At 38.0% G+C, this 26,592-nt stretch overlaps 2 protein-coding genes across 3 annotated transcripts; one reads left to right on the top strand and one right to left on the bottom strand.

The window, feature by feature from the left end:
• Positions 1-1,702: 1,702 nt before the first annotated feature.
• On the bottom strand, positions 1,703-21,951 carry LOC145034325 (uncharacterized). 2 transcript variants are annotated; one of them, XM_078982715.1, is made up of 6 exons: positions 21,759-21,951; positions 19,882-20,913; positions 19,039-19,789; positions 18,828-18,946; positions 2,062-2,977; positions 1,703-1,969 (listed from the first exon to the last, which is right to left on the bottom strand). In XM_078982715.1, the coding sequence occupies exons 3-5, from the start codon at positions 19,364-19,366 to the stop codon at positions 2,690-2,692; spliced, it is 735 nt and encodes a 244-aa protein (XP_078838841.1). In that variant the 5' UTR covers positions 19,367-19,789; positions 19,882-20,913; positions 21,759-21,951; the 3' UTR covers positions 1,703-1,969; positions 2,062-2,689. The 2 variants fall into 2 exon arrangements, 1 of the variants encoding a protein (XP_078838841.1); XR_013678024.1 differs by lacking the exons at positions 1,703-1,969; positions 2,062-2,977 and adding exons at positions 18,696-18,758; positions 21,482-21,518 and having other exon boundaries at positions 21,759-21,950.
• A 676-nt stretch (positions 21,952-22,627) lies between these two features.
• Positions 22,628-26,195, top strand: LOC145034326 (putative DEAD-box ATP-dependent RNA helicase 48). Its single transcript, XM_078982716.1, has 9 exons — positions 22,628-23,725; positions 23,857-23,963; positions 24,034-24,089; positions 24,182-24,406; positions 24,495-24,701; positions 24,780-24,959; positions 25,035-25,250; positions 25,417-25,599; positions 25,689-26,195. The coding sequence occupies exons 1-9, from the start codon at positions 22,743-22,745 to the stop codon at positions 25,917-25,919; spliced, it is 2,388 nt and encodes a 795-aa protein (XP_078838842.1). The 5' UTR covers positions 22,628-22,742; the 3' UTR covers positions 25,920-26,195.
• The last annotated feature ends 397 nt before the right edge of the window (positions 26,196-26,592 follow it).

The raw sequence follows: 26,592 nt of genomic DNA on the forward strand, positions 1-26,592 counted from the left end.
CTTTATGAGCAAATGGCCTCCATAAGTTAGAATCTGCCTTATTTCAGTGTATTATGAGTTGTAAGTTCGTAAAAATCCAGTCTTGGTCGTTAATATTAAGTCAAGCTTGAGTTAAGGACTTAATCGAGGCTTTCGTAAGACGAGAGACTCACGACAAGCTCGAACCTCGTAGTGAGCGGTGTATTTTCATCGGCTACCCACAGAAGTCCTTTGGATATCTCTTCTATAGAGAGAATGATAATGTTGTCCTTGTTGCGAGGAAAGGGGTTTTCCGTGAGAAAGAACTCATAAGCCAAGGGGACAGTGGGAGGAAAATCGATATTGAATAGCTTCAAGTGTCGAGCGATGAAGGAAGCTCTAATGCTGGTGCTCAACTCGAGGAGGAAACTCTGGTTGAACCGATTGATGAATCCTTACCTCTTAGACGTTCTAGTAGAGTTAGTGTTCCACTTGTATTGTATGGTTTTCATATAACAAGTGATGAGGTAGCTAGTTGACATTACTAGGAACTCCTTCAGCAGTTGAGGACGAAATAAGTTAGAGGATACCCTACAGAAAGCCTGGGATGAGAGTAGTGTTGGGAGCAATAGTAGTAGTGAAAGGGACTTGGTGGAGTTGATGTGTCTAAAACCAACTAGTTTTAAACCTACTTTTTAATTATAAAATAAACACACAAAAGCAGTGGACATATCAATTGTGGTAAAGCTAAATAAGTAGGGTATCGAACACAGGGAACGGTAAATTAAAACTAAATACTAATTTTATCTAAATTAATTAATAAGTAGGGGTTTTTCTCTAGTTTTACAAGACTAGAAACTTACTAACTATTACTTAAACTAAAAACTAGAAAAGCAAAGATTTAACTAAATTCAATAATGGGAAGGACTTCTGTTTAGTTCAACTCAATTGACCCTATGGTTGCTATCATGGATATGTGCAAACGAGAGAACTTTACTTGTCCACATCTCGTGAGGTGTTTTGGCAACCATATTTGTAGGGACTAAGTTAAGGATATGGGCGACAGTCTCTAAGTTATACCACCATAATGAGATAGGAAGCGAAGTACGACTCATCATGGAACGAACCATGTCTAGCAAGGTTCGATTACGCCTCTCAGCCACACCATTCAACTGGAGTGTCCTAGGCGGCGTCAATTGCAAAACCATTCCGCATTCCTTGAGGTATTTGTGGAATTCAAGACTTAGGTACTCTCCTCCTCGATCGGATCGAAGCATATTGATTTTCCTGCCCAACTGATATTCTACTTCCTGCTTAAACTCTTTGAACTTTTCAAAAGTTTCTGACTTGTGCTTGATTAAGTAGATATACCCATATCAGCTATAATCGTCGGTGAATGTCACATAGAAGCGGCTCGCATCCCTTGTGGTGGATCTAAAGGGCCCACACACATCGGTATGTATGAGATCCAATAAACCCTCACCCCTTTCACAAGTACCAATGAAGGGTGACATGGTCATCTTTCCAAGTAAACAAGATTCACATATGTCATTGTCCTAAGGTCGAATGACTCCAACACTCCATCCTTTTGGATTTGGGCTATGTGTTTCTTCTTTACATCTCCAAGACGACAATGCCACAAGCATGCTTTATCCAAACTATTGGAAGAATCAATACACAACACATCATTTCCTAAGTTGTCTACAACCATCATAGTTTCATATATTTCATTACAAGGCAATGCTTCAAAATACAAAACACCATTAAGATAAGCATTAATAGAACCCTTGTCATTATCAAATGAGTATCTAAATTCGTGTCTATACAAACCATGAAAGGAAATAATGTTTCTTTCCATTTCAGGCGAATAGCAACAATTATTCAAATCTAGTCCTAATCCATTACTAAGCACTAAATAGTAAACTCCAATCTTGGTGACAGGCGACGCTCTTATGTTCCCCGTGATCAATTTTAGCTTCCCATGCTCCACATCCCTATTTCTTCTTAGGACCTGAAAATCAGAACAAATATGAAAACCTCACCCTGTATCAAGAACCCAAGAAATAACATGTGATGAATCCTTAGATTGAATAGTGTAAATACCTGCAAAGGATGGCTTGATCTTTCCATCCTTGATATCTTGCAGATACTTCAGGTAGCTTCATTTCCAATGCCCTATTTTGTGGCAGTGATAGCACTCTGCATCTTTGGGGTTGGAGTTGGGTCCATTAGAACCAGCCTTAGTGCCACTAGAAGATGTGCCATCACGAGACTTTCCCTTATGGTGGCTCTTTGAGGGAGCCTTCCTCTTCTTACCCATTCCTTGCCCAATAGCCAAGACTGGGGCAACAGTAGGAGTAGGAGTTTGTGCAACGGACTTGTCCTTGAGGTTGCTCTTAGGAGTCCTCAACAGATCTTGAAGTTTACTCAACGTGACCTCCTCTTTTTTCATGTGGTAGGTCATGCGAAATTGGTTGAAGCACGATGGTAGTGAATGAAGGATGATGTCAATCGCCAGCTCTTCATCGAAGTTAACATTTAACTTCAACAGGCGGTCAACATACCTCTGCATCTTCTGCAGATGAGTAGTGACAAACTCTATGTCTCTCATCTTGTTCGTGATCATCGAAGTGATGATCTCTCACCTCTCGTGCCTTGCACTTTGGTGATACCTTTCAACCAAGTACTGATGCATTTAGTAGGATAGAAGTCCTCGTAGGACTTTTGGATTTCAGCAGTCATTAGTTATGGTCGCTAGCATGATGCAATGGACTTTCGTGGCATCACGCTCATGGGCCTCAAAGGCAGCAATCTCTTCGGGAGTAGTAGTATTCATATCCACCTCTTTCATCTCCTTGTCGAGGACATACTCCTTGTCCTCATAGCGGGTGACCATCCGTATGTTTCGAATCCAATCGTTAAAATTGTTTCCATCAAAGATTATCCTCCCACACAAATTCATGAGTGAGAATGAGTCGGAGGTGTTTGAGCTTGAAGCGTTGTGGTTTGAGTTCGATATCTGAAAAAGAAAAGAGACAAAGTTTGATTAGATAAGAATCCCCAATTAAACACCCAGATGATAAGCTTAGGGCTACGATCCAACAACATTCTTTGCAATTTAGAAGAGGGACGTCGTAATCTAAACAACACATAATTTGAAGGTAAGTGAATGACGATTCACTAATTTCCACCAGGAAAAACAAAAGAGAAATAAGTTTTAAATGTATTGAAAACTCCTAAATCTTTTGAGATTCATTGAACTTTTTAATGGCATGTTTAAATCTTGATATGCCCTTTAAGTTTGTGACTGGGATGTAGAGGATCACAAATAGGGTGTGAATAACCATGCAAATATACATGGTGCCCCCAATGTTACAGTCACCTAATCGACGTGCCGGTTAACCACACACTCTCCATCGATCTATGACACACATCGAGTCACCCTTAGCCACCTTTTCTTAAAGCCAAATTAGTGTGTCGGTTAACCACATACGCTCCACTAATGTCTTAGCAAGGTACAAAGTGTAATTTTATGGAATAGCATCAAATTCAAATTTTGCCTAAAGTAACTACGATTAGGAATTTTGTAAAGACATTTATTAACTTTATAATTCATTATACTTTTATGAGGAAAGGGTTTCCCTATCCTACTCGTTCAGCTAACGACCCTCCACAAATCAAGGAAGCGGTGGGTGAGAGTCGACACCCATTAAATGACCATTTTATAGGCCATAACTGTTGGATTAATGTCTAAGGCTGTAACTATTTGACCCGGTTATGCATGGTCCTTTTGGGTTGCCTTCACCATAGCAACTTGATAGGATGATTTGTTAAGAGAGAAGAAATATTATTGTTAATATATTATGAGAATAATATATTAAAGGAATAATAATATTATTTGATTATTATAAGTCATATATTAATTAAGAATTAATTTGGTGACTTAAAGAGATTAATTGAAGAAAGGGGTATAAACTGTCAAATGTGTGATAGTTATATTTTGAGCTAAGAATTCTTATGGATATGGGTTGGACGATTTTAGGGATGTGGATCACCTAGAAATCGTCCAAGGCTTATCTAGGAGGGATATTGGATTGCTTTGAGGCTAAGTTATCCAATTAGGGTTTTAGGGTGAAACCCGAGGAGCTCACAGTATAAATAGACCCTTGGGGTTGTGGAAATCGACACCTTTGTTATTGGAGTAACCCTAGAGCCGATTTCCCTCTTCCTTACCTCTCTCAAATCATCTTCTTGCTAGTTGGTGTTTGTAAGCCATTAGAGGAGTGACAATTGTGACTCTCAGCTCCAAGAAGAAGAAGGATCAAACAAGCAACTCAAGGTATTCTTCTAGATCTGTTTTTCATATGCTATGAATTGATTATTTACACTAGATCTATGAATGAAAGTCTTGGATACATGCATGTTCAATTAGAGAAACCTAGATCCAAGCAATTAGAGTTTGCATGTGCACATAGGAAAGTTCTTATGGCTCAAACCCATGAGTGGTATTAGAGCTTTGATTGATTTCTATTGAATTGATGCATTGGTTAATTGCTTGTTACTTGAAAATTTTGATTTTTGGTCTTCTGCCTGATGAACTCGGCGAGTAGCTTCAACTCGACGAGTCCAAAGCTTGACTCGGCGAGTTTCAGCGTCAGACAGAGGATAATTCGAGATTTTGTTGCTGTTTTTGTCTTGGATTGATACCTAAATCGTTTTATTAAGTATAAATCCGAATTTTAACCTAATTTAATGATTTTCCTTGACATAATAATAGATAATTTCAAATCTTGTGAATATTAATTATTTATATGATAAATATGGACTATTTAAGATTATTTGGTAATTATCTAATGACTAAAACTGGATTAGGTCAAATATAGATAATTATGAAATTAATTATTTAATTTGAATTATTTATTATTTGATCCCTATTGTTTTGAAAAGTTCAATATTTATCCCGATAGTTTTTGAAATTTGAATTTGGTGATTAATAGTTTAATTTAAAAGAATTTAAATTTCAAACCCTAGAATTTTACAAGTTTAAAATTCAATCCTATATTATTATATTATTAAGAGCTTAATATATATATATATATATATATATATATATATATATATATATATATATATAAGTAAAAAATAAATGTTAGTCTTACCGTTAGTAGGCCTCATTCACGAAGTCGGTCTATAAGGTGGGTATAAGGTTGCTGCCTATAAAATAGCGCTTAATGGGTGTACACTCACACCCACCGCTTGCTTGATTGGTGGAGGGTCGTTAGCCGAACGGGTAGGATAGTGTAACTCTCTTTCCTCATTAATAAGTATAATGAATCTATAAAGTAACTAAAATATTTTATAAAATTCCCAATCTTAGCTACTTTAGGAAAAGTGAATTGATGCAATCCCATGAAATTGCACTTTGCACCCTTGCTAAGAAGTTAGTGGAGCGTGTGTGGTTTACCGGCACATCGAATAGGTGATTGTAACAATGAAGGCACCATGTAGATTTGCATGATTATTCACACCCGCTGTGTGATCCTCGGCATCCCAGTCACAAACTAGAGGGACATATCGAGATTTAAACATGCCATTGAAAAGTTCAATGAATCTCAAAATCTAGGAATTCTCAATAAAACTTAAGGTTATGTTTTCAAGGTGAAGAATTAGTGAATCGTCATTCACTTACCTCCAAATTATTTGCGTGTTGGATTACGGCATCCGTTTTCTAATATGTAAATAATGTTGTTGGGTCCTAGCCCTAATTTTTCATTTTGGGTGTTTAATTAGGGATCCAATTCTAATCAAACTTTGTCCTTTCTAATTGTAGATGTCAAACGCAAACAACGTTGCTGCTAACTCATTCACATTAATGAGGCTTTGCCAAAAGGTGACCTTCGATGGTACGAACTTTAGTGAATGGATAAGATACATTCGCACTATTGCACGTTACGAGGACAAAGAGAATGTCCTCGACGAAAAGCTCGAGAAGGTCAACCCGGAAATCGCTACTCCCGAAGAGATGGTTGTCTTTGAGACACACGAACGTGATGCAATGAAAGTCCATTGCATCATGATAGCCACTATGAACCAAGAATTCCAAAAGTCCTATGAGGACATGTATCCATATGAAATGCATCAATACTTAATGGAGAAGTACCACCAAAGCGCGAGGCAAGAGCACTACGAGATCATCACCAACATGATCACCGCCAAGATGGGAAGTGGAGAATCGTTAATCGTGCACTTGCAAAAAGATGCAAAGATATGTTGATCGTCTTCGCAAGTTAAATGTTAACTTTGGGGAGGATTTGGCCATTGAAATTGTTCTTCACTCCTTGCCTTCATGCTACAACCAATTTAGGATGACCTACCACATGAACAAGGAAGAGGTCACCCTAAGCAAACTCCAAGGACTCCTAAGGACTGCTGAGAGCAACCTTAAGGACAAGTCTGTTGCACCAACTCCTGCACCAACCGTTGCTCCTGTTTTGGTTGTAGGCCAAGGAAGGGGCAAGAAGAGGAAGGCTCCGTCAAAGAGCCACCCCAAGGGAATGTCCCAAGATGGTTCCTCTTCTAGTGGGACCAAGGTTGATCCTGCTAAGCCCAACCCTAACCCGAAGGAGGCAGAGTGCCATCATTGCCACAAAATAGGGAATTGGAAGAGAAGTTTCCCGGAATATCTGCAAGCCATCAAGGATGGAAAGATCAAGCCATCTTTTGCAGGTATATACACAATTAAATCTAATGATTCATCTCATACTATTTTTGGGTTCTTGATACAGGATGTGGTTACCACATTTGTTCTGATTTGCAGGGACTAAGAAAAGATAGAGATGTGGAGCGAGGAAGAATAAATCTAATCATGGGAAATAGAAGATCGTCGCTTGTCACCAAGATTGGAGTGTATTCTTTAGCGCTTAGTAATGGATTAGGTTTAGATTTAAATAATTGTTGCTACTCGCCAGATATGGCAAGAAACATCATTTCATTTCATGGTTTGTTTAGACAAGGATTTAGATATTTGTTTAATAATATGAATGGTTCTATTTATGCTTATCTAAATGGTGTTTTATACTTTGAAGCAATGCCTTGTAATGGAATTTATGAAACTCTTATGGTTGTAGATAACCTAGGAAATGATGTGTTGTGTATAGATTCTTCCAATAGTATGACAAAGCATCTTTGTGGCATTGTTGTCTTCGACATGTTAACAAGAAGCGCATAGCCCAACTCCAAAAGGATGGAGTGTTGGATTCATTCAACCTTAGGGAAGATGACACGTGTGAATCTTGTTTATTTGGAAATATGACTAAGTCACCCTTCTCTGACACTTGTGAGAGGGGTGAGGGTTTATTGGATCTCATACATACTGATATATGTGGGCCCTTTAGAACTACCACAAAGGATGGGGACCGCTTCTATGTGACTTTTACCGATGATTATAGTAGATATGGGTATATCTACTTAATCAAGTACAAGTCAGAAACATTTGAAAAGTTCAAAGAATTCAAACATGAAGTGGAGAATCAATTGGGCAGGAAAATCAAGATGCTTCCATCCGATCGAGGAGGAGAGTACCTAAGTCTTGAATTCCACGACTATCTCAAGGAATGCAGAATAGTTTCGCAATAACCGCCACCTAGGACACCGCAGTTGAATGGTGTGGCAGAAATGCGTAATCGAACACTGCTAGACATGGTTCGTTTTATGACGAGTCGTGCTTCACTACCTATCTCATTTTGGGGGTATTCCTTAGAGACTGCCGCCCATATCCTTAACCGAGTCCCTACAAAGAAGGTTGCCAAAACACCTCACGAGATATGGACAGGGAAAGCTCCCTCGTTAGCACACATCAAGGTTTGGGGTTGTGAAGTTTTCGTAAGACGAGAGACTCACGATAAGCTCGATCCTCGTAGTGAGCGATGTATTTTCATCGGCTACCCGCAGAAATCCTTTGGATATCTCTTCTATAGACCGATTGACAATGTTGTCTTCGTTGCGAGGAGAGGGGTTTTTCGAGAACGAGAACTCATAAACCAAGGAGACAGTGGGAGGCAGATCGATCTTGAAGAGATTCAATAATCGAGTGATGAAGGAACCTATACCGCTGGCGCTCAACCCGAGGAGGAAACTCCGGTTGAACTGATTGACCAATCCTTACCTCTTAGATGTTACGAAAGAGTTAGAGTTCAACCCCAGTTATATGGCTTTCATAATACTACTGAAGGGGACACGTATATTAGTGATAGTACACTAGTAAACCTAGATGTATATTAGTGATAGTACACTAGTAAACCTAGATGAACCTAATAGCTATAAGGAAGCCATGGCAGGCCCGAAGTCTGCTAAATGGAAAGAGGCAATGGATGGCAAGATTCAATCCATGTATGACAACCAAGTTTGGAATTTGGTTGACAATGTGCCCGAACGTAAGATGGGTGGGTTCAAATGGATCTTCAAGCAGAAGACCGATGTGGATGGGAATGTGCACACTTATAAGGCATGACTAGTGGTGAAGGGCTTTACTCAAACTCCCGGAGTTGACTATGATGAGACCTTCTTACCAGTTGCTAAGACAAAATCTATTAGGGTGATGCTAGCCATTGCCGCATTTCATGATTATGAAATATGGAAAATGGATTTCAAAACTGCTTTCCTTAATAGGAAGTTGGCTGAGGATGTTTACATGGCTCAGCCAGAGGATTTTGTCGATCCGAAGCATCCCAATAGAGTGTGCAAGCTTGAGAAGTCCATTTATGGACTTAAGCAAGCATCTCGCAGATGGAATCTTTGCTTTGATGAGAAAGTCAAAGAGTGTGTATTTGTACGAAGCGAAGATGAATCATGTGTATATGTCAAATCCAGTGGGAGCATAGTTAGCTTTCTCGTTTTGTATGTCGATGACATACTGCTCATAGGAAACGACATCCCGACTCTGCAGGAGGTAAAGTCCTGGCTCGGGAAGTGCTTCGCTATGAAGGACCTTGGAGAGGCTTCCTATATATTGGGAATAAGGATAGTGAGAGAAAGAAGTAAGAGACTAATAGGACTTAGTCAGAATACTTACTTAGATAAAGTACTAAAACGTTTTAGTATGGAAAACTCAAAGAAGGGAGAACTACCGATATAAAGTAATACAAAGTTGAGTAGGACTCAAAGTTCGAGTATCAAAGCCGAGATAGCTGAGATGAGCCGAGGACCTTACGCTTCCGCAGTTGGCTCAATCATGTATGATATGACTTGTACTCGCCCTGATGCGGCCTTTGCTTTGAGCATGGTCAATAGATATCAAGGGAATCCTGGAAGTGCACATTGGATTGCGGTCAAGAACATCCTTAAGTACCTTCGGAGGACCAAGGAATGGTTTCTAGTCTTCGGAGGGAGTGATGACTTAAGGATATAGTGATGCCAGTTTCCAGACCGATAGGGACAACTACCGTTCGCAGTCAGGATGGGTATTTACCCTTAATGGAGGAGCGATAACTTGGAAAAGTTCCAAACAGGAAATTGTAGCTGATTCAACGTGCGAATCAGAGTACATTGCAGCGAGCGAAGCGTCAAAAGAGGCAATATGGTTATAGAACTTCATTGGCGATCTTGGAGTTATGCCTAATATAAAGGAGCCCATGGAAATTTTCTGTGATAATGAAGGAGCGGTTGACTTGACCAAGGAACCGAGGGATCATGGTAGATCTCGGCATATCGACAGAAAATATCACTTTATTAGGCATCGAGTAGAAGGACACCTCGTAGTTAAGAGGATATCATCAGAAGATAACCCAGCAGATCCGCTTACGAAGGGACTGAGCAGGGTTAAGCACTTGCAGCATGCTAGGAGTATTGGGCTGAAGGATGATATTAGTTTATATTAGATAGTTTTAGAAACGTGTAATAGGTAAATGTAATTGACATTTGATGATTAAATAAAAGAGTATTATTTATAAGTAAAGTTATTATCTTATGTTAATTGTTTAGCTGTTGTTTCACTTTGCATGTTTTGACTTCCTGAATATTAAGTTATTAACAATAATCGATTTATTCGAATGGTCCACAATCGTTCATATGTTGGAAGTAGGCATGAATGAAGACTGTTATGAATTGGTGTGTAGATTGTCTAAATGGTATTAGACATAGCAAAGGTTTGTTGTAACGTTCATGAGTGCTTATGAACAAGTTTTGAGCATTGGAATAAACCCGCGCTTACTGGAATCACTTTGGGATGATCGCAAGACAATAATATCATATGGTCTTAAAACCTAGATATATGGTTTATTATTTACTAATTGGTTGTACATTGATAATCCGAAACTGCATCAGTAGATTGATGTCATAAAACACATTGTTGTGTATAGTTGATTAGTCGATAAGTAGATGCATATAAGTCGAAGTTTATCTGTTACTTTTATCCTAAGAGGTTAAAAGCGATATCACGACCGCTCGATGATTTGATTTGACTTATGTGTCGGGCCCGGTCAGGACTGAATTGATGTGTTCAATTAAGTTCTATGTCAAATAAATCTAAGATTGAGAAAATAGTTGTTGGACAATAAGTATGATAATGTTTCATGAAATCGTCTGCACGATATCAAAACAGAGGACTATACGATACCTTATCTAAAGAACAGGTTACTGATAAGATCAGAGTTGACAATGTCTTTGAGAGCTACGATTGCTGATCGGTTTGTGTTTGCATATATAGTTACTAGACTTATCCAAGTGGGAGACTGTTGGATTAGTGTCTAAGGCTGTAACTATTTGACCCGGTTATGCATGGTCCTTTTGGGTTGCCTTCACCATAGCAACTTGACAGGATGATTTGTTAAGAGAGAAGAAATATTATGGTTAATATATTATGAGAATAATATATTAAAGGAATAATAATATTTTTTGATTAATATAAGTCGTATATTAATTAAGAATTAATTTGGTGACTTAAAGAGATTAATTGAAGAAAGGGGTATAAACTGTCAAATGTGTGATAGTTATATTTTGAGCTAAAAATTCTTATGGATATGGGTTGGACGATTTTAGGGATGTGGATCACCTAGAAATTGTCCAAGGCTTATCTAGGAGGGATATTGGATTGCTTTGAGGCTAAGTTATCCAATTAGGGTTTTAGGGTGAAACCCTAGGAGCTCACGGTATAAATAGACCCTTGGGGATGTGGAAATCGACACCTTTGTTATTGGAGTAACCCTAGAGCCGATTTCCCTCTTCATTACCTCTCTCAAATCATCTTCTTGCTAGTTGGTGTTTGTAAGCCATTAGAGGAGTGACAATTGTGACTCTAAGCTCCAAGAAGAAGAAGGATCAAACAAGCAACTCAAGGTATTCTTCTAGATCTGTTTTTCATATGCTATGAATTGATTATTTACACTAGATCTATGAATGAAAGTCTTGGATACATGCATGTTCAATTAGAGAAACCTAGATCCAAGCAATTAGAGTTTGCATGTGCACATAGGAAAGTTCTTATGGCTCAAACCCATCAATAACCTCATACCCCCCTTTATATCGGCTTTGTGAATGAGGCCTAGCAATGGTAAGACTAGCATTTAAGTCATACATATATAATAATTATTCTTATAATATTTTAATAGTATAGGGTGAATTTTAAATTTGTAAAATTCTAGGGTTTGGAATTTAATAATTTCAAAATTTAACTTTTAATCCAAAAATTAAATTCCAAAACATAAGGGCAAGTTTTAAAACATTTCAAAACTATCTAGATCAAAAATTCAAATAAATAATTAAACAATTAATTATGGTGAGTATCTAATTTTTGACCTAATTCAATTTCATGCAATATAATGAACAAATAATCCAAATAATTAATGTTTATCATATAAGGAAGTAATTATTCAATTAATTTGAAATTATCTTTTATTTTGGAAAGGATAATTATACAATATCAATAAAATTCTTATTTTATTAATCAAAAACGATTTGGTAATTATCCCACAACAAAATAGGCATGAAATCCCGAAATACCCTCTGTCTGGCAGCCCAACGCGTCGAGTCCCGTTATGGACTCGTCGAGTTCATCCTACTTGGAGAGCCCACTTTGGGACTCGATGAGTCTGTCAAGCAGATGACCAATAAATCGATTTTTCAAGCATGAATGAAACGCAAAACATCAAATACAACAGAAACCAATCACGACACTGATACCACTGATGGGTTTTATACAAAAGAACAATCCTATGTGCTCATACAAAACCCTAAAGGTTGGATCTAGGTTTCTCTATTGTACATGCAATTCATCCTAGACTTGAAACCCTAATCTAGCATACTATTAAAAATGAGATCTACAACGTAACTAGTTTAGATGACACCTTTCAATAGTTGCAAGAGTCTTTGATCTTCAAGAAGCTTAGTGTCACAAGTGTAACACTTCTAATAGCTTACAAATACCACAAGCAAGAGGATGATTTTTAAGAGAGAGGATGAGGGGGAAAATCGGCTCCAAGCTTCCAAGGGATCAAGTGGCCGATTTTGCTAGCCCTAGGGGTCCTTATATACTTGTGTTGCTAGGTTTTCAGTCAAAATCCTAATTGGATGACTTAGGTCCTAAGCAACTTGAGAACCTTATGGAATAAGGCCTCCTTGGACGAAATTAGAGTAGGCTTCCACTCCTAATTTTGTCCCCCATATATCCAGGAAGATCCATAACCTAAAATCAACTACCACACAATTGACAGTTCCACTCCCCTTTATTTAATTAATCTCTTTTAGCCACAAAATTAATTCTCAGTTAATTCTTGACTAATATTAATTAACATATATGATTTCTCCTTTAATGTATTATTCATATAATATATTAATAAACCATAATAACCTCTCTCTCTCTCTCTCTCCATAAATCATCCTGTCAAGTTGCTTTGGTGAAGGCAACCCAAAAGGACCATGCACAACCGGGTCAAGTACTTACCAAATATAGTTACGGGCTTAGACACTAATCCAACACATATCTACCAACCCGAGCACCTTTGACAGTGCCAAGTGTCTGACACAAACTCTTGTCGGCCAGGGAATTCTTCAAGGCATCATGACCCCCACGCCTGAACAACCAAAGTAGAGTGACAACAAGAGGAAGTTTTGGAACAAAAAGAAGGGTCAACCCGCTAAAGACCAAGCCAAAAAGCAACAAACTGTGGTTGTCCATTCCATTACAGCCCCTACCTCCCCCAACATCAGCTAAGCAATATGTTGGAACTCTTCCGAAATGCGACAAATGCAACTATCACCACCACGGAGCCTGTCGGGAAATGCAATGTGCAAATTACAACAAGAAGGGACATACCACCCATTTCTGCAAGACCCCAACACAACCAACTACCTAAGTCGCTAATGCTGGGGTGAGCCGCATATGCTACGGTTACGGTGAGGTTGGGTATTACAAGAGGGACTGCCCGAAGGCACATAATAGAAATAGTGAAGGCGTGGGAAGGGTTCTAACGATGGGGCATGATGAGGCCATGAGGGATCCCATCGTGGTTACTGGTACGTTTCTCCTAAACAACTCATACGCATGCATACTTTTTGATATTGGTGCGGAGAAAAGCTTTATGATCCACTGGTGTAAACATTTACTCAAGCAGAAACCCCAATCACTAAATGAAGCATTCACTGTAGAAATGGCCAATGGAAAAATGGAACACACTAGAGATATATTTGTTTGATGCACATTAACTCTAAACAACCGTTCCTTCCAAATCGAACTAATGCTGGTCACAATCAGTAGCTTTGATGTTATCATTGGCAAGGATTGGTTAAGTCCTCACCATGTCAAAATCTTGTGTTATAAAAAGGCCATCCGCCTTAACCTACCAAATAACGAAACCCTCGTCATTTATGGCGATGAACCCGACATGAACTTATAAATCATCTCTTGCATCAAGGCTCGTAAGTATTTGCGTAGGAAATATCTCGCCTTCTTAGCCCACGTAGTGGATGAGAAACAAGAAGTGAAAAACATTAAGGATACTCCCGAGGTCTGCAACTTCCCTAATGTATTCCCAAAATACCTTCCGCGAATCCCACCGGTAAGCCAATTCGAGTTCAGAATCGACTTGATTCCTGGAGCCACCCCCATAGCCAAGTCCCCATACCGCCTAGCACCTGCAGAAATGTAGGAACTATCCAACCAACTAAATGAAATTCTATGCAAAGGATTCATCCAACCAAGCTTCCCACCTTGGGGAGCACCAGTATTGTTCGTGAAAAAGAAGGACGGGTCGTTCTGCATGTGCATAGACTATTGAGAACTGAACAAGATCACTATAAAAAACTGTTATCCCCTACCTTGAATCGAAGACTTATTTGAACAACTGCAAGGGTCGATCTACTTCTAGAAGATTGAACTAAGTTCGGGGTATCATCAGCTTCAAATTCAGGAGGAAGATACCCCTAAGACGACATTCAAAACTCACTACGGTCATTACAAGTTTGTGGTGGTGCCCTTCAGCTTAACGAATGCGCCAGCAATGTTCATGGATTTAATAAACCGTGTGTGCAGGGCTGCAAGCCATACCTGGGTAAATTTGTGATAGTATTCATCGACGACATACTAGTTTATTCACGAAGGGAGGAGGAACATTGTCAGCATCTACGACAAGTCTTGGAGACGTCAAGGGCAGAAAACTATACGCCAAATTCTCAAAATGTGAATTCTGGATCCGAAAAGTAGACTTTTGGGACATGTAATCAGCGAGGAAGGGATACATGTGGTTATTTCCAAATTCAAGTCGATTGCAAACTAAGCAACACCAAGAACACCAACGGAGATACGCCGGTTTTTAGGCCTTGCTTGCTATTACCAAAGATTCATACAATGCTTCTCTAAGATCGCAAAACTGCTCACAACCTTAGCACAGAAGGGAGTAACTTTCAGATGGGGAAATAAACATGAAGCTACTTTCCAAATGTAACATCCGGAAATTCCAGGTATTATATTTATTCTTTTTATTTTGAGTTTTGAGGAAGAACTCAGTGAGTTGGTGCGTAGACTCTCCGAGTAGAGACGCAATTTCTCATCCGGATTAATGGTTGGACTCGGCGACTCGCAATCGTGGACTCGGCGAGTCAGCGCTGTATAATGAAACCCTAATTTCTCAGGTTTGGGGCCTATTTAAAGGGCCTTATGGCCGTCATTTGTGCTCACCAGCCCCCAGAGTGAAACCCTAGTGCATTTGAGCGTGTGGAGTGAGAGAAGGAGACATTATCAACCATTGGAGGTGTTGTTTAGCAAGGGAAAGGAAGTTTTAGCCAAGAGGAAGCAAGAGGAACAACTTCCTGAAGATTTGAGGTCTAGAACATCACATTGAGGTACCATTTTCGAACCCTTTTCTGTTGAGGTGATGTTCATGTTGATTTAGGGTTTGTTGAGCCCTTTTGTGGCTAGATCTAGTGCCCATTTGGTCCCTTAAGCGAGTTAGGTTCTGGATCTGGACCCTTGGAGGTCCAGAGTGTCCCTTTGTCCAAGCTTTTTATGAATCCATGGAGGTTTTGGTTTGGGATCTTTGTGTTTGAGGTCAAAACACCATTTATGAGTCATTAGGTGTGATATGAGCACTAAGACATGAACTTTACGTGATAAATAAGCTTGGAAGGACTGGATCTATGAGTTAGTGAAACAGATCTGACCTCAGAAGGTCGTTTGGGGTTGTGCATGGAATGCACTCGTCGAGTCCATTGGCAGACTCGACGAGTTGGTGCGGGTTGTTCATAGATTTCGAACCAGGGGTTGAGTAACTGAGTTGGGTGAGTGACTCGGTGAGTCGGAAGGGACTCAGAGGAAAGGGGGTCCTCGTAGGGACTCGGCGAGTCGGGGTTGACCATTGACCATTGACCAGAGTTGACCGGTGTTGACTTAATAGAGTTAGTCAACCTTAATTATGAAGTGTTAATTAGAGATGTATTGTGTTATAGGAGGACTATAGCTCGGAAGATCGAGCACTAGTGATTTCAGGGATTTACGAGTTATCGAGATACGCGAGGTGAGTCTTCTCACTATACTTTACCTTGAGTAGGTAAATAGAGTTATGTGATACATTGCTTTATATATATATTGTTTGTTGTACTGCATTCTTCTATCTGATTTATGTTGTGCATGCTTGCAGAGTTAGAACCTGAGGGTTCACAGAGCTTGGGTGCACGGACCCATAGAGTTATAGCCTTGAGTGGCTAATATGTGTTATATGTGGTATTTTGGAGAACTCACTAAGCTTTGTGCTTACAGTGTTTTGTGTTATGTGTTTCAGGTACTAGTGAGGATCGTGGGAAGGCGCCATCTTGATCAGTACACACACGTGATTTTATGATACGAGATCTTGGGATATTGTTATATGTTATACATTGAATTCCAAACAATGATGTTTTTATGATTTACAAATGAATTATGTTTTTATAAATGCAAAGAATTGTTTTGGAAATTTACGGTGTTACACCAAAGGCTTAAACAAGCCCTTTGCAGTGCTCCCATCTTGTGCCTCCCGGAAGGGACCGAAGACTTTGTGGTCTATTGTGATGCATTCAAGCAAGACCTAGGCTGTGTACTCATGCAACAAGGAAATGTCATCGCCTATGCCTCAAGACAGCTCAAGAATCATGAGGCTAATTACACCACGCATGACCTCGAATTAGGGGCAGTGGTGTTTGCCCTAAAGATCTGGAGACACTACCTTTACGGAACCAAATGCACCATCTTCACAGATCATAAGAGTTTATAACACATTCTCAATCCAAAGGAGCTCAACGATGATGGGCCGAACTGCTAAATGACTACGAATGCGAAATTCGTTATTAGCCAGGTAAGGCCAATGTAGTAGCAGACACCCTAAGTCGAAAGGAATACTTGTGTCGCCGAGTAAGATCCTTAACTATGACCATCCATTCCCACCTGTCCATACAAATCAAGGAGGTGCAACAAGAGGCCTTAAAACCTAAGAACGTTGAAGGGGAGGCCTTACGGGGAATGGATAAAAACCTTGAAGTTAAGGATAACAGAGCTTATTATCTCATGAATCGAACTTGGATGTCGAAGTTCGGTGGGTACAGAGACGTTGTCATGAACGAGGCTCATAAGACCAGATACTCCGTTCATCCAGTGCAGACAAGATGTATCTGGACCTCAAGAAACTCTATTGGTGGCTGAACATCAAAGCAGAGATCTCTACCTATGTGGGCAAGTGCCTGACTTACACCAAGGTCAAGGTAGAATATCAAAAGCCCTCGGGTTTGCTTCAACAATCGGACATTCCCTAGTGGAAGTGGAAGCGGATTAAATGGACTTCATAACCAAGTTAGGTAAGACATCAGATAGACTTGACACTATCTAGGTGATCATTGACAGGTTAACCAAATCCACATACTTGCTACCAATAAAAGAGACCGAAAAGATGGAGAAGTTAACCAGAACGCATATTAGAGAAATCATGTGACTATATGGGGTGCCAATATCTATCATCTCCGACAGGGATAGTAGGTTCACCTTACGGTTCTGGCAGTCACTACAAAAGTCTTTGGGAACCAAACTCGACATGAGTATGACTTATCACCCTCAGACTGAAGGACAAAGCGAAAGGACCATCCAGACGTTGGAAGACATGTTGAGAGCATGTATGACAGACTTTGGTAAGGATTGGCATATCCACTTACCACTCATTTAGTTCTCATACAATAACAACTATCACACTAGCATCAAGGTCGTGCCATTTGAAGCCCTCTATGGGCGCAAGTGCAGATCACCACTGTGTTGGGCAGAGGTGGGCGACATGCAGCTAGAAAGAGGGCAAGTACCGAATAACACATTCACCGGCCCGGAGATCGTACGGGAAACTAGAAAGAATATCGTTCATATTTGCAAACGACTAAGGGCATCCCGAGATCGGCAAAAGAGCTATGTTGATAAGCGACGAAAACCCTTGGAGTTCCAGGTCGATGACCGTGAACTGTTAAAGGTCTTGCCCTAGAAGGGAATGATACTGTTTGGCAAACACGAGAAGCTAAACCCAAGGTATATTGGGCCATTTGAAATCCTTTCTAGGATCGTCCCAGTAGCCTACAAGCTTTGATTGCCACAGGAACTCAACAATGTACACCCCGTCTTCCATGTGTCCAACCTGAAGAAGTGTCTGTCTGATGAGATCTCTTGTGGTCCCACTCGACAAGATCAAGATAAACGAGAGTCTACACTTCATAGAGGAACCTATAGAAATCATGGACAGGGAAGTCAAAAGGACGAAACAAATCCGTACATCAATAGTGAAGGTCCACTGGAACGCCAAACGAGGACCCAAATTCACTTGGGAGCGGGAAGATAAAATGAAACATAAATACCCACAACTTTTCCTCTAGTCGCAAGAACCCGTTCAAGATGCAGATTTCGAGACGAAATTCCCTCTAACGGGGGGATGATGTGACAACTGGAAAATTTTGAATCAAACAAAGTTTGAAGGGTTTTATTAATAAGTGTACCCACAATGTTTATATGTTGCAATAAAAATCATTGAACGCCAAGAAGGCATCAATTGTATGATATATGTGTGTGTATATATATATATATATATATATATATATATATATATATATATATATATATATATATATATATATATATATAGACACACATTTGCTTTGAAAATCATATTAGTCAATATCTCAATTAGGACCGAGAACCCTAAAGTCTTATCTTTTCTCTTTTTGTTTTTTTTTTCCATTAGATTAGCATTGAATTGAATATAAACAAGATTGTTCAATCTATTTGTCTCCAATCTATTACGTTTCTTTGTATGTACCTATAAAAGTAGACATAAAAAAGGTTAAAAACGTTCTTGATATTTAAAAAATACAGCTTTATAACTAACCGCTTCAAACGTGCTCCAATTTCTTTCACAACCCGATGAACTACTAGTTAAAGAAAGAATCCTCATTGCAATCCTTTTCAAATGAGGAGTTGAGCCACCAAAAAGTCCCCACCATCTTGCTATAATTTTAAAACAAAAACACATTATTAAATTGATAGATATAAAATTCTATTATTTTATAAATTACTAAAATAAACAAAAAGCACATTACCCGGATCAAATTCGGCATTGTTCACCATACAACCTTTAATTGCAAGATCCGCTCCAAATCTATCAACTTTTTCCTTGTATTTTGGCAAATCTATCATCACAACTTGTCTTTGCATCTCAAAATCTCCACAAAGTAATGTATCAAAAAATTCAAGAACCGCATCCATTACGTCGGGATCATGTTGGAGTTGGGAATCCTTATAATGATAATAAGGATTCAAAAGATAAGCCGTCAAATGTAATTTTGAATCTAGCCTACCTTTCATCTTGTGGTTTATGATATCTATAATAGGCTTGTAAGATTTCTCGTTACCACCCAAAGCTTTCATAATTTCTTCTTTTGCCACTTTAAACTCCCCCGTAAACAAAACCCATTGAGGGCTTCCAATCCGCGTCAACCATTTGAAGGACTTTTACCAAAGGGGAAAACACTTTTAAACATCGTGTCACACCGGCCCAAAATTGAAGACTTGTCACTATTCCATATGAGGCTCTTCCTTTAGGTGTTCCAGAAAATTTGCATTCCTCGCACTCATTACTAGAGAACATATTTTTCAGTTGCTCCTTCTTTTCGGATAAACTTTGTAATGTTAGAAAGGCGGAAGCAAATCTCGTGACTTCCGATCGGATAATTTCTCTTTTCTTGGTGTGGTTTCTCATCATAGCCAAAGTTTTGTGGTGAACATAAATGAAGATGGTTAATTTCTTTGCTTGATCTAAGACTTTCTTAAACCTTGGAAGTCCACCGATACCTTGAAAAAAATATTATATAACAAATTAACGAATTATAGTATAAAATAAGACATGTAAAAAAAAGTAAATAATGTATAAAAAATATAAATACTTTCGAGCATAAGGTTAATTGTGTGTGTCGAACATGATGTCCAAAAAATAGTTGGTCTTTTCTCTTGTAGTAACTTTGCAGCTCCCATGTTATTCGTGACATTATCGGTCACAACTTGAACAACATGATCAGGACCAACTTGTTGAATGCAAGATTCCTCATAATCATATATGTACTGACTTGTATGTGATTCATTGGAACATTCTTTTGATGATATAAAAACGGTACCCATTCTTGAATTTACACATAAATTCATAATGCTTCTTCTTTTTCTATCAAACCAAGCATCTGTCATGATCGAGCATCCAATCTCTTTCCATTCTTCTTCGTTTTTTTTCAACAAACTTTTTGTTCTTTCAACCTCATGCTTTAGAAGCGGGTCACACAAAGAATATCTGGTAGGAGGTGGGAGCCCTGTTCCAAATTGGCCAACAACCTCCAACATCATCTTGAAGCTATCATCTTCCGGTGCATGAAAAGGAATTGCAGTTTTATATGCCCACCTACTAATGAATTTATGGCACGCTAAATTTCTTTCCGAACAACATCATTAAGATCAATTGTTTTTCCCTTTCCCTTCATAATTTCAGGGTTTATTTTGTTCGCATAGCCATCCACGGGGCCTATATAACTTGGTGCTTTCGACCCTAAAGAATCTTCAATTTCATCCATTTCAACACTATCATTTAACACTTGTATTGCGTCCGATCTTAAGGCCTTATCATGTTCGAGTTTAGCTTTCTTTTTTATCTTCCCTTCGTTAATAAAATATCGCATTCTCAATTGATCATCTTTTGTAGAGTTTGGACATCGACTTACATTTCCCGACACATGACCAATATGTTGTTTCAATCTAGTAACCCCCCTGGTAAACACTTTTCCACACAAGTTACATTTCACTGTATCCATTTAGTTTTTATCCGGGCAAAAACTATATTCCCAACCAATATCATCTGAATTTCGCTTATGAGCAACGCTCACGGTTGATCCCACTGATGGTGAAGTCGAATTTTTGGATGTCATTATTGGAAACTGTTGTATACATAAAAAAATACATCAAAAATCACAATAAGTTAATAACAAAACTTCATTCCAGACTACAACAATTAATCAAGAACATATACAAACAAATAGGAATGCGAAATTTGGCTACATTAATCAAGAATAGATGTAATAAGAAGAAGAAGGATACCAGCAAACAGATTACATTCTGAAACATAACGGTAGTTCCTTTTTTCCAAACTTTGATAATAATTTGTTATTATTTATTAATGACTATGATTTTTGCCGCTGAATATTCATCATATAATAAAACTCAAAACAACATATTATATATAATATAATGGATATAACTTCGTAATTTCAAAACATATTATATATAATTAATGGGTTTTAACTTTTGATCATAGAAGCAGATTCACGTGCTTTGAAAGAAAAAAATATCAAAATTAACAATCATATAAAAGGGTTTATGTCGCATTCTCAAGCTGATTATGAAGCTCCCACTGCAAACAAGAAGAAGAAGGATACCAACAAATAGATTAATACAGAAAGTAGAAATTGGTACAAACAGATTAATGCAGAAAGTAGAAATCAGTACCCAACAAACAAGTTAATGCAGAAATCGCTATCCAATACTGAAATAAATACAAACAGGAGAAATATGAAGAACATATCGATTAAAATGTAATAGTTGCAGAAATCGCAATCCAGAAAACCGATGGGAGAATTCAACATTTTTTTAGAAGAAGTGAAACACATATTTGTGATATATCGGCTACAGTCAACATTAACTCATCAATTTGTGGAAGAAAAATGAATTTTGATGGGAGAAATACGAGTTCGGTGCAAGGAGAAACATAAATCGAATCGCAAACCTGGAGGATAAAGCTTCGTAGGATGAAGCTTCGAAGGAGAAACAGAAAAACGAGTTTCTTTTTGTTGGAGGTTCACCGGTCTCTTACGATTTCCTTCGACTTCAGTGTATCGCCGATCCCATACGATTTGCTTCGGCGATTGAGAGAGATGTGAGGAAGTGACAAAAACGGCGACGTGATGAAATGCGATATTAGGGTTAGACGAAATTAACATTTGACTGCTTTGGAGCCTTTTTTTTTTTTTTTTTTTTAATTATGACCAGCTTTAACATTTGACTAATTTTGACTATCATTGACCGTCGTTGACCGCCAAGATCGCCAAGCCCGTCATTGACCAATTACCTTCAAACAATCTTAATCCTAATCGGTTGCAGAACGCCAAACGATTAATCCACGATTAATCCCGATTTCTGCAACCTTGATTTTACTTAAAAAAAAATTAAAAAACTTAATTTAAGATAAAATCATAACAAAATTTTGAAATCTGGACAAAAAATATAAATTTAAACCAAATTTAAAAACTAGGCAAAAAATGTAATTTTTAAAAGAAAATGATAGGTAAAATGATAAAATTGAATATAATTCTGTGTTTTTAAAATTTAATTGAATAAAAGAATATAAAGACTTAAATGTCAATATATAAATAATTCTATGGAGTTTTCTCAAAACTAAAAAGTTAAAAGTTAAAATATTGAAAAAACTATTTACATGGCTTTTGGATTGGAAGTATTTTATTTAAAATAAAAACTATGATATCATACTATATACTCCCAAAGATCTATTTATTTTTTATTTTTTAATTTTATTTTTTTTGATTTTAAAAGCTAAAATTAAAAGTAAGACCGTAACCAAAACAGAAAGGACTGATAATGTACATTTGTTGATCAACCTGCAAAACCCTGGAAAAAAACTTTTTCTCTTGTTCTTCGATTTCAACCGTTTAAACCCTCAAAACCCTAAACATATACCTCTATACCAGAAAAAATGTACTCATCCATTATCTTCTTAGAACGTTCTAGGATATTCCAGAACAATGTTCATCACAGTCTCACCTTCCTCCGCCACATGGGCGGCGGCCCACGGACGTTCCCTGGCGGCCTGAACAAATGGCAATGGAAGCGCCTCCACGAAAAGCAAGCCAGGGAGAAGGAAAAACGGCTTCTGGATCAAGAGAAACAGCTCTACCAGGCGCGGGTTCGATCCGAGATCCGCTCCAAAATCGCCACCCCCGATTCATCAAAACATGAGCAAAACACGAATTCACCCAACTATAAACCATTATCCCCTAAAGAACATATTAAAGCTCTAGCGGATCGTTTCATGAAAGAAGGCGCGGAAGATTTGTGGAACGAAGCTGATGGCCCAATTCATTCTCCTTCTCCTCAAGAAATAGCCAGAATTGAATCAACTCATAATCCAATTAATTTGCGAAGAGTGGTTTCTGATCAAAATCGGGTAGCGAGTAATCAAGTAAGTGAAGTTTCTTCGGGTTTTAGTAATAATCAGTTGAAACCCAGGAACTATTCGTCGTTCGTTAATTTAGGTAACCAAAATGGTTTGCTGAAAGCTAGGCATTATTCAGTTAGGACATCTAGGTTTACCTATAGGAAAAATGATAGCTCCTCAAGCGAAGATGATGATACGGACGAAGATGAAGCTTTTTTAATGACGAAGAGGAAGGGTGAGGATTTAAGAGGATCGCGATTGAGTTTGATTGGCTCATCAGATGCCGAGGGGAGTGGTGATGATGATGAAGGGAAGGGAAATGGGAAGAAGATGATGATGAGCAGTGCTGCATTAGGAAAATATGATATAAAGAAGACAAAAAGGATACCATTGAAATTCTTGGAAGAGGAGGATGATTTGTCTCTGCATGTACAGGCTATTAGGAATGAGTTCCATAAGAGGCGTATGGCTGAAAAAGACATTGGAGTGGGTGATGACGACTCCATCCTTAGTCCAAAGAGGTTTGCATTTTGGTTTTCTTGATGTAATGTAACTGCTAAAGCTGATAATGTTGTAACTTTGGTAAATCATAATGGTTATAAGGTTCTTAGGCTTTATGTTGACAATAGCTTTGGGGTTGTTCCTTTCTCAGGTTTGATGAGTGCAATGTATCTCCATTGACAATAAAAGCTCTTACTTTAGCAGGCTATGTGCAAATGACCAAAGTCCAAGATGCTACAATATCTGCTTGCCTTGAGGGTATGATATCTGTTTGTGTGATGTTTTGCTCATTAACTTGTTATGTCTCAATCTAATTTCTTCCTAATAGGGAAAGATGCTTTGGTCAAAGCTAAAACTGGAACAGGGAAAAGTGCTGCTTTTTTGGTATGCTAAAATCCGATTTCTTGATTACATTCAGCTTGTTACTTTCTCGTGCTTTTTATTTTTGGTTATGCAATATTGTTAAACACAAACAGCTCCCCGCAATTGAAACAGTTTTAAAGGCTTCAGCTAGCAATGAGAGAAAACGGGTCCCACCAATATGTGTTCTTATTGTTTGTCCCACAAGAGAACTAGCAAGCCAGATAGCTGCAGAAGCCAATGTATTACTCAAATATCATGAAGGAATTGGTGTTCAAACTCTTGTTGGAGGCACTCGATTCAAAGTTGATCAGAAACGTCTAGAAACAGAACCATGCCACGTATGCAACTCTTTTTTGCTTATCATTTACCGGTTTTATTTTCTCAAAATATTCATTTGCATAAACATTTTTTTTTTCTAATGCACAGATTATTATCGCAACCCCTGGTAGATTGTTGGATCACATTGAAAACAAATCTGGATTCTCTGCACGTTTGATGGGATTGAAAATGCTTATACTTGATGAAGCAGACCATTTACTAGACCTTGGATTCCGGAAGGACATGGAGAAAATTGTTGATTGTTTACCTCGTCAAAGACAATCTTTACTCTTTTCTGCAACACTTCCAAAAGAGGTCTTTCCACTTCCTTCCTAGTTTATACTTTATAATAAAAATCGGATTTTTCTAAAAAGAGTTTTTACTTTCTTTCAGGTTCGAAGGGTATCTCAGCTTGTTTTGAAAAGGGATCACGAGTATATTAATACAGTTGGGTTAGGTCCAGAAACACATGATAAGGTGAATCAATCTTACATGATTGCACCCCATGAACAACATTTTCAAATAGTTCACCATCTATTGAAACAGCATATTGCTCAAACCCCAAATTATAAGGTACAATCCATTTAATTGTAGTAGTTGTTGAAGCTAGAATGAGATATTTATGATTATTATTATTTAATTTCTCAGGTTATTGTATTCTGTACGACAGCAATGATGACATCACTGATGTTTTCCCTTTTTCGTGAGATGAAACTGAATGTGAGAGAGATTCATTCAAGGAAACCACAACTTTACAGAAGTCGTGTTTCTGAAGAATTCAAGGAAGCAAAACAGCTGATTCTTATCACATCAGACGTGTCGGCTCGTGGAATGAATTATCCTGATGTCAGTTTGGTAATTCAGGTAGGTATCAAGTGTGACTACTCATAAAATATATATATATATATATATATATATATATATATATATATATATATATATATATATATATATAAAGTATCAACTTACTTATATTATATGATGACACATCAATTTGAATTTTATATTTTCCTTTTTTTTGTTTTTATAGGTGGGTGTACCTGTTGACCGTGAACAGTATATAAATCGTCTTGGAAGGACAGGTCGTGAAGGAAAAGGCGGGGAAGGAATCTTGTTGATTGCACCATGGGAACAATATTTTCTTGATGAAGTTAAAGATCTCCCGCTTCTAGAATCCTCTTCACCACATTTAGATCCGGATATGAAAGTCAAGGTTTGTTGACTTGATAATACAGAAAGTCATGGAAAAGAGGCTTACCTTTCCTAACTTGTTTGTTACATATATTTATATTTGTTTTGCAGATTGAGAAGTCAATGGAGAAAGTTGACCCAAGTGTGAAGGAGGCAGCATATCATGCGTGGCTTGGGTACTATAACTCAGTTAGGGAAACAGGTAGAGATAAAACAACACTTGTTGAGTTAGGAAAGGGGTTTTCCAACTCGATTGGGTTACAGAAAGTGCCTGCTCTTTTTAGAAAAACAGCACTGAAGATGGGGCTTAAAGATATTCCAGGTATTCGAGTCCGAAAGTAGTCTCCTTCCTGTGCTTATTTACCTTAAACCCTAAACCTGTAGAGTGATCGGTAATGTGGTGAGATGCTATTAGAGTCTTTATTTTAGGGTAGATCTTTTCTGAGAGCTAGAAATAGTTAGATATATACTTAAATGTAAGGCTGTTACATATGTAGGGTTAATTTGTTTTTCCAAGAGCTAGAAATGATATGGTTTATGTGACAGTGAGTAAGGAGATAGGTTGTATTTGGTGCAAACCCGGGTTCAAACTTAAAATAGCATTGGTTGGTTGTGATTTGTTTTTTTTTTTTTTTTTTTTTTTTTTTTTCTAGGTTCAGTTGTTTTGCTATCGTTATGTTTTGGGTTTTCATTAACCATGCTGATATAATTTAATCAAAATACTTGATTTACTAAAAGAAGATTATGTAAATAGATTATCATTATTTTGTAGTAAATTACAAATTTGGTCTGTGTGGTTTGCTCCAATATGTATTTTTGGTCTGACTTTTGAAAATTTAATATAGTTTTTTTTTTTCTTCGGATTTTGGGTTCCATTATGAATCCGGTGTCTTTTTGGCTTTTTGCAACGTATCCAAGCGTTTAAGGTCAATACAAGCTGGGGTTTTAGCCGATAGTGTTCATCTTTACTTTTTTTTTTGGTTGATTGCGTTCCTCATCATTCTTTAATCCGAAT

Source organism: Lactuca saligna, chromosome 3, assembly GCF_052625555.1.
Source record: "Lactuca saligna cultivar CGN05327 chromosome 3, ASM5262555v1, whole genome shotgun sequence".
NCBI classification, from domain to species: domain Eukaryota; kingdom Viridiplantae; phylum Streptophyta; class Magnoliopsida; order Asterales; family Asteraceae; genus Lactuca; species Lactuca saligna.